Genomic DNA, 7,832 nt, shown 5'->3' with positions numbered 1-7,832 from the left:
TCTCTCTCTCTCTCTCTCTCTCTGCTTTTCTCCTCACGAACAGTATGAGGTATGCATGATAGACAAGCTGTCCAGCACAGCCTGGCTTCCAAGGCTCAGTGCTCTGGCCTCAGCCTCTCTGCACTGGGGTTGTAGGCATGCCTCAGCACACTCAGGTTCATTTTGTTGCTGTTAATGAGCAGAATTTCAGTAGGCTTTTTTTCTTTTTACTTTATGAAAAACAAGACAGTTTTATCATTGTTGTCAAAGTGATGCAGTGACTATTTGAGAGTTGTGTAAACAGATCTGCAGAGTTAACTCTCATGATGATCTACTGTTCAGAGATTTCTGCTAGCCCTGGACTTGAACTCTGTTTTAAGAGAGGCCCATTGTCAATAGTTTATTTCGTAAGTTGTCTGTCTTCCCACTCTGTTTGTCTCCTTTCTCTTAATGCTGTTAGGAAGACAGTACTGCCTGTTAAATGACCACGCAGCTTTTCATGCCACACTCCTTCCTTCCACCAGAGGGCCCTCTTTTTCAGTTTTTTATTCTCTCTCTCTCTCTCTCTCTCTCTCTCTCTCTCTCTCTCTGTGTGTGTGTGTGTGTGTGTGTGTGCATGCGTGTGCGTGTGCGTGTTGGAGGACAACTTTCTCCTTTCTCATGGACCCATGTGGATTGAATTCAGGCAGTAGCTGCCTTTACCAGATGAGACATCTTTCCTGTATTTTTTTCTTTCTTCAAGTGTCTATTCTTTTTACCTTTTCTTTCTTGCTGTGTAAACTGCCATTCTGTTTATATCTGTTTCAAAGCTTTTTCTCTGTGATTTATTTAGGAAAAATCAAGACTTAGCATATAAAGTCTCTTTAAATAATATTTTTAATTTAAAGTTTTATATATTTATACTGTGTGTATTGCCCATATCCATCCACTAATATCTCTAATGAATCTTTTAGAAAGCTTATGGTGCTGGGCAGTGGCGCACGCCTTTAATCACAGCACTTGGGAGGCAGAGGCAGGTGGATTTCTGAGTTCAAGGCCAGCCTGGTCTAATGAGTGAATTCCAGGACTGCCAGGGCTACACAGAGAAACCCTGTTTCAAAACAAACAAACAAACAAAAAAACAAGCAGGCAAGCTTATGGTACTGGACAGATATTTATTCTGTAATTTTTTTCTTTTTTCTTTCTTCTTTTTTTTTTAACATTCCTAGGAAGAATATAGAAAAACAACAGTGTGAAGTGATTGTTGGCGCACAATGTGGCAATGCAGTATTAAGAGGAGCCCATGTCTATGTTCCAGGAATTGTGTCAGCTTCAAAATGTAGGTATAAGATTGAGGACACCCTACAATTCATGAACGTGATGGGTTGGAAATTTACATACATTAAATCTGCCTTTGTTAGATACTTCCTGAGAATTTTCCATGGAGGATTTTGTCCTATAAAAATAAATGTTATAATAACAGTTTTAACTATTTGCTTGACACAGTGCAGAGTCATTTGGGAAGGGACTTAGTGGGGAAATGTCTAGGTGCCATGGCTTTGGGCTTATCTGTGGCAGGTTGTCATGGTAATGACTATTGGAGTAGGAAGGGTTGCCTGGGAGTGGCAGCATCCCTTAGGACATGGGATCCTGGAAGTGTAGGGGTAGAGAAGGCAAGCGTTACTTACTGCTCTCTGCTCTTGAGTGAAAGTAAAGTGACCAGCAACTTCAAGTTAGGATCCACATAGACCTTTCTATCGCTGTTTGCTTTTCCACAGAAGAACTTAGATGATAGGACTTCTCTAGGGCACAGAGAAATACAGAACATAGAAGGGTAGTGAAGGAGACTGAATTGTGCAATGACACAGCATAGGTACCCTCATGCACATAGCACAAGCATGGATATATATGTGCACACAGACACATTTTATTTTTCTTATAAAAGGTGGTGAAGTTCCATTTAATACTCCTGATTTCACTATCTTAAAACCTCAATTCTGTCTCCTCTCAGGACATTCATGAGGGTGACATCCAGAATCCCAGACAGTGGCTTAAACTTGGCGTTCTTCTTGGGTTCACTCTGATAATGGTGAATTGCTTGTGCTTAACTGCTGCAGTGGACCCTTACTGGCTCGACTCAGGAAGCACTGATTTGGCTCTATAACAAATGTGGTCAGTTCCTGGACCTCACCCATCCTGTCTATGATGATCTGGAAAATGATTGCTTTATGGCCTGGCGTGACTCTGGTTTCTTTTTTAGTATACACTTTTATTGATTCCTTTTGTTGGCAACTTAAATGTTGAGTATTGAGTCATGATACTAAGATTTATATAGCAACTTTTACTTAGTATTAGATTTTGCGGAAATAAGTCATATAGATGATGCCTCCTGTTGAAGATTTAAATAGGATGTTTTGAGTACCATTTCTGTATTTTCTTTTTTTTTAGTAATATAAATTTTATCAATATATTTTTCTATACAGTTCTAGAAAATCTGTACACATGAGACAATTTATAGAGAGTATAGAATGGTAACTGTATCAAAGCCCAGAAAGTGACTTTTTAAAAATCATTCTATTTGTTTACATCTCAAATGATATCCCATGTCTGCATTTTCAATGAAAAACCAAACCAAACCAAACCAACCAAACAAACAAACGTATGTGTCCAGGTAGATGTTAGGGGATCTTTAAAGGCTCAGAGTTTAGAGGCTGCTGAGGATTGTGCTGACATAATGAGCCTGTTTGTCCTTTCTCTTGTCCAGAATTGGTATTTCTATAGATAACCGCTTTAGCTTGAAGGATTCTTACTTGTCTGCTAAAACACAGGTAACAGTTCGATTTTCTTCTCTTTCTAGTTATGAAAGCTGGAGATGTTATTTCCGTGTATTCTGATATTAATGGCAAATGTAAGAAAGGAGCCAAAGAATTTGATGGAACTAAAGTATTTCTTGGAAATGGAATTTCTGAACTGAGCCGCAAAGATATCTTCAATGGGTTACCTGATCTGAAGTATGTCACTGAACTCTGTAGGAGAAATAAATTCCTCTCTGTGGTTCAAAAAGCTCAAAACAGTGAAAAGGCATATTTTGTTACACTATATAAAAATTTCCATGACTTCAGCTGGAAAAAATGAGCCCATATTTCAATGATTTTTGGAAAGAGTTCCTTTTTGGTCAAAAAGGCAAATAGATTAAAAACCATAGCAGTAGGATGTGGCTGAAGCTCAGTGGTGAGTGCATTGCTGACCTGCCAAGAGGCCCTAAGGTTGGCCCTTAGCAGTGCAAAGCAAAGCAAAAGCCCAGGTAGTGACTGATCATACTGTAATTGGGTGAGAATTTTACCCGTCCCTTACAGTTTAATTGTTTAAACTTTAAAGTACAATGCTTATCTTAATAACGAATCAAATGAGTTGTCTTTTCAGTCATTCTCATTCTCATTTTATCAAAGAAAAGTTTAGTTTTAATGTAAATCAAATATAAAAAATTATTTTTAACAAAATAAATTAAACCTGAAGTATAACTTACATATGACTATTTATGGTCAAAACTAAATGTTCCAATTCTATTTTTTCAAGCCACACTGATATACAATTAGTTGTAAGTCATATTTGGATGTTGGTAGCGCTGAGTAGAATACAGCCTTGAACAAGTGAGGGCCTGCTTCGCCTGTTTTTTTGAGCTTGTTTTTGGAGAGCTGTGGAGCACCATTGCTCCGAGGTTGACTGCTGACATACATGCACTAAGCACTGTGAATTGAGCCGTTTAGAAGGGTTCCAGAGTCCTCATTCTGAACAGTGTCACATTGGAGTGGCCTTTCTATATGAACGAAGTCAATTCTCCTAAAGAAACAGATAGTTAGGCTGGCTGTCAGGGTCTAAGAAAAAACAAGCTTTCAAATGGCTAGAACCCGATTTCCTTCTTCTTAGAATGCTTTGTTGATACAGTAATGTCTTGCTTTGAGTGCCCACTTTAGTTGCTTGCTAATGGTGTGCTCTCATTTCAAATGGTGTTTCTAGTGACTGCTGAACCATGTTTGTTTTTCTGGTGGGAATAAAAGGTAACCATTCTTCAAAAAGCCTGTTGGCTACTCTGCAGTACTTGTAAGTTCTCTCCCACAGATAATTATGGAACATGCCGCTCAGATGCAGTGTTTGTCTATATGAATCACTGTCTACAATGCCTTCCTGTTCCCAGCAGCTCCACTGCCACTAGTAAAATGGAACAGAGGTAGAACAGGTCATCTGGGGACAGTGTCAGTACTGGATACACTGGGCATATTGGGCAGCTGTTCTGGAGAAGGATGGGAGTGGAGCAGGCCCTGCCTTTGTCAGTGCTCAGCATCAGCCTGAGCTTAGATATTTTTCCTTGTTTTCATATAAGTATCTAGCAGAGCGCCTTATACATTCAGTCATGCACAAAATGTGTTAGTAGATTAGAATAAAGAATTAGGTGTTCTTTGCCTTTTAACTTATTGAATTCTCAAAAGAATCTCTCACGCTTACTAAAATAGTTATGTAACTTTATTTATTTATTTATTTATATGAGATTCTCTTGTAAAATTCAAAACAATCAACAGGACCATTATAATTTGTTAAATAAAAAAACTCTTTAAATGCACAACAGCTTATATTTGATGAGTCTTTCCTACAAGTTATATACTATATGCAGACTAATATTTAATTTCTTATTTTTTAGAGGTATAGGCATAAGAATGACAGAACCCATATATCTCAGTCCCTCGTTTGACAATGTTCTACCCAGTTATATATTTTTACAGGTAAGAAAAATACTGAGTGGCATTGAAGCATTTGGATAAATTATTAGGAAGAATTTTTCTCTTATTAATATTCTTGTATCTCTTCATCTTCTGACCTACCGTTCTCAAATACCAAGATAGTTAGTTCTTCTGAGCACTCCTCTGAGCACTCTTTTCTATATGGATTTTAATATTCTGTCCTCTGTGTCTGAAGGTGATTTAATGATATGATATAATTGTTGCTCTTCATCTCAGAATGTTAATCATAAGTAATGCACATACTGATGTGTAGCTAAGGGTTCTAGTTGTGAGAGTAATGCTCAGAATTACTCAGATGGTTTGCTGCCAGCAGGGTTTTGTCAAGCTGTAATTAAGTGCTGGGATAGGATGAGCCATTTTGTCTTTTCCAACTTCTTAAGTACATTCATGGCCATCAACTCATTTTAAAGCTACTACTACATAAAGTAGAAATACCGAAGATTAGATCTGTTGGGGTTCTTAGTCAAGGTCACACTGCTAATAATAATTGGCAACATCTGAAGTTAAACTCGAGTTCAGGAGCAAAGTAGTTTCTTCTCTTCCCAGTATTAAACCAAAAGATACTACACAAATCTGGCAATTATTTCTGGACAAGACAAATCAAAAGTGATTTGTGTGTGTTATTACCTAATTGAACCTCAGGGCTGATGTAAAGTGATAGAACCTATAGTCTTCTGCCTGTTTGGCTGTGAATCACTTTGGGTGATTTTGTTTGCTTGGTTTGGTTTTGCTTGTGATCATTTCCAACACCCCATGACTCATGGTGAGTGTTTTCTGCACACCTTCACACTGCTAACATGAAAGAAGTCTTCATTTTCTCTTTGGTAAGATAAAGATATGCCTGCTTATCTTTTAGTTTAGTTTGGAAATTAGGAAGGAGAACTCTGTATAGTGTAAACTTCTTTTAGATCCCTTATTGTTTATACCAACTTGAGCTACCTTTCCTGATTTGGGGATCTATCTTTTTTCAATTGTATGTATGTGTGTATTTTTGCATTGTGGGCATGTGTGTAGGTACTCATGGAGGTCAGAATAAGGTGTTAGACAGACTCATGGAGCTGGAGTTACAGGTGATTGTGCACTGCCTAATATGAATTCTGGGAATGAACTCGGCTCCTCTTCAAGAACGCTATTTCTCTTAACTGCTACACCACCGTCAGAGCCCCCGGATTTCTGACTGTAAAACTAGCCCAGGAATGATTATAAAATATAAATCATGAAACAATTTGTAATCCATATTATCCATACAAGCCATAAAACAATTTTTTTCATTCTATAACAAAAGACATTAGACTACTGCTGGACTAAAGCTTTTATATTTGAAGATAGAGTTTAACTTTTTGCCATTTTCCTAGTGGCAACTGTTTTTGTTTTTTCCATATAATATATGTAGCAGGCCATTGATTAGCCTGTGAAACCAACTAAAATTATAATGATGATCACAATTAATGCATACTGAGTATTTAACTATGTTCCACTAGTCTTTCCTATATACTACTTCACGCATCACTTCAAAATCTCTAAGGTGATAGATAAGGCAACCGAGAGCTAAAGAGATAAAGTGTATAGTAGACAGTGGGCTAACTGTGCCTCGTTGACTGTGAAACAGAAACTGTACATTCTAACCCAGGTCTTTTAAAAATATTTATATTACATTATTATATTTATTTTAAATATTTATTATTTATACAAGTACACCATAGCTGTCTTCAGACACATGCCAGAAGAGTACATCAGATCCCATTCCAGATGGCTGTGAGCCACCATGTGGTTGCTGGGAATTGAAGTCAGAACCTCTGGAAGAGCTGTCAGTGCTCTAACCACTGAGCCACCTCTCCAGCACTGAACCCAGGTCTTTGATTCAAACGTGTCCTTGAAACATGACTCCTGGAGACCTGCACACATATTAGTACAGTGCTCAGTTAAGACACAGGCTCTAATCAAGTCTGAGCTGTTGGAATGTAGGCTCTAGGAAATTCCTGTGTTTCCTAAGTATTTCAAGTACTGCTTTTATAGCTTTGTGACCTGAGGTTAGTTGGTCTAAAAATTTTATTGATCTTTTAATATTAAATTTCTCTTTGCAAACTAGGTCAGAACCACCAGATTTTTTTTCAGTTGGAAAATGATATTTTTTCATACAATATATTTTGGTCATGTTTTTCCCCTCCTCCAACACCCAGTTCCTGCCAGGTCACTCTCTCTTCTCTGCCCATTCATCTTTATATTCTTTCTCTCTTTAAAAAAAAAAAAACAAAAACAAAAATAAAACACCCTCCCCCTCAGCAAACCCACAAAAACAAGCAAGCCACAGACCAATAAAACAGAAAAGAAAAAAAAATTAAAAAAGAAACAAAAAATCCACAAAAATACCACTGAGTTTGTTTTGTGTTGATTAACTGTCCCAGGGCATAGGGCCTGCTCTGGTATGTGGTTTATATTTATAAATACCCAGTGAGAGTCCATTGGAGAAGATTGATTTTGCCTTAGCAGCAATATCAGTTGTAGATAGCTTCTTGCTAAGATGTAGGACACTTCCTCTCAGTGCTGGACCTTCTCAGACTTGAATCTGTGCAGGACTTATGTGTGTGGCACAGTTTCCTTGAGTTCATCTGTGTATTGTCCTGTTGTGTCTTGAAGACATTGTTTCTATGGAGGTATCTGTCATCTCTGGCTCTCACACTCTTTCTGCCTCTTCTTCTGCATAGGTTCTTGAGCAGGCAGGGCTTTGGTGAAGATATCCTATTTAGGAGTACGTGGTCTAAAGTCACTGTTTTCACATTGTCCAGTGGTGAGTCTGTTAATTTTTGTCTATGCAAAACAAAGCTGCTCTGTTGAGGGTTAAGCCAAGCACTGATGTATGGATATAGCAGTATGTTATGAGGAATTCTTGTATTGTTTTGTTCCTTTAGCAGAATAATAATATTGGGTTTTCGCCTAGGCCCACGACCTGTCGCAGGTTCTTGCAAGTTTAGAAATGGGAGGTATGGGTTCCATCGTATGGAGTAAACCTTAAATCCAATAAAAATATAGTTGGTTACCCATTTAATGTTTGTGCCACTGCTGCACCAGTATATTTTG

The 7,832-nt window shown here is 37.9% G+C and overlaps 1 protein-coding gene across 1 annotated transcript in view; it reads left to right on the top strand.

Moving 5' to 3' along the window:
• Nsun6 (NOP2/Sun RNA methyltransferase 6) overlaps positions 1 to 7,832 on the top strand; it is a 46,577-nt gene that overhangs the window by 8,745 nt on the left and 30,000 nt on the right. Inside the window, exons 4-6 of the mRNA XM_021153385.2 lie at positions 1,188 to 1,297; positions 2,816 to 2,969; positions 4,655 to 4,736. Of these exons, the coding sequence (XP_021009044.1) occupies positions 1,188 to 1,297; positions 2,816 to 2,969; positions 4,655 to 4,736 (346 nt within the window). The remainder of the gene's footprint in view (positions 1 to 1,187; positions 1,298 to 2,815; positions 2,970 to 4,654; positions 4,737 to 7,832) is intronic.

This window comes from Mus caroli, chromosome 2 (genome assembly GCF_900094665.2).
Source record: "Mus caroli chromosome 2, CAROLI_EIJ_v1.1, whole genome shotgun sequence".
NCBI lineage: Eukaryota > Metazoa > Chordata > Mammalia > Rodentia > Muridae > Mus > Mus caroli.
This window is presented reverse-complemented; position numbering and strand designations above follow the sequence as displayed.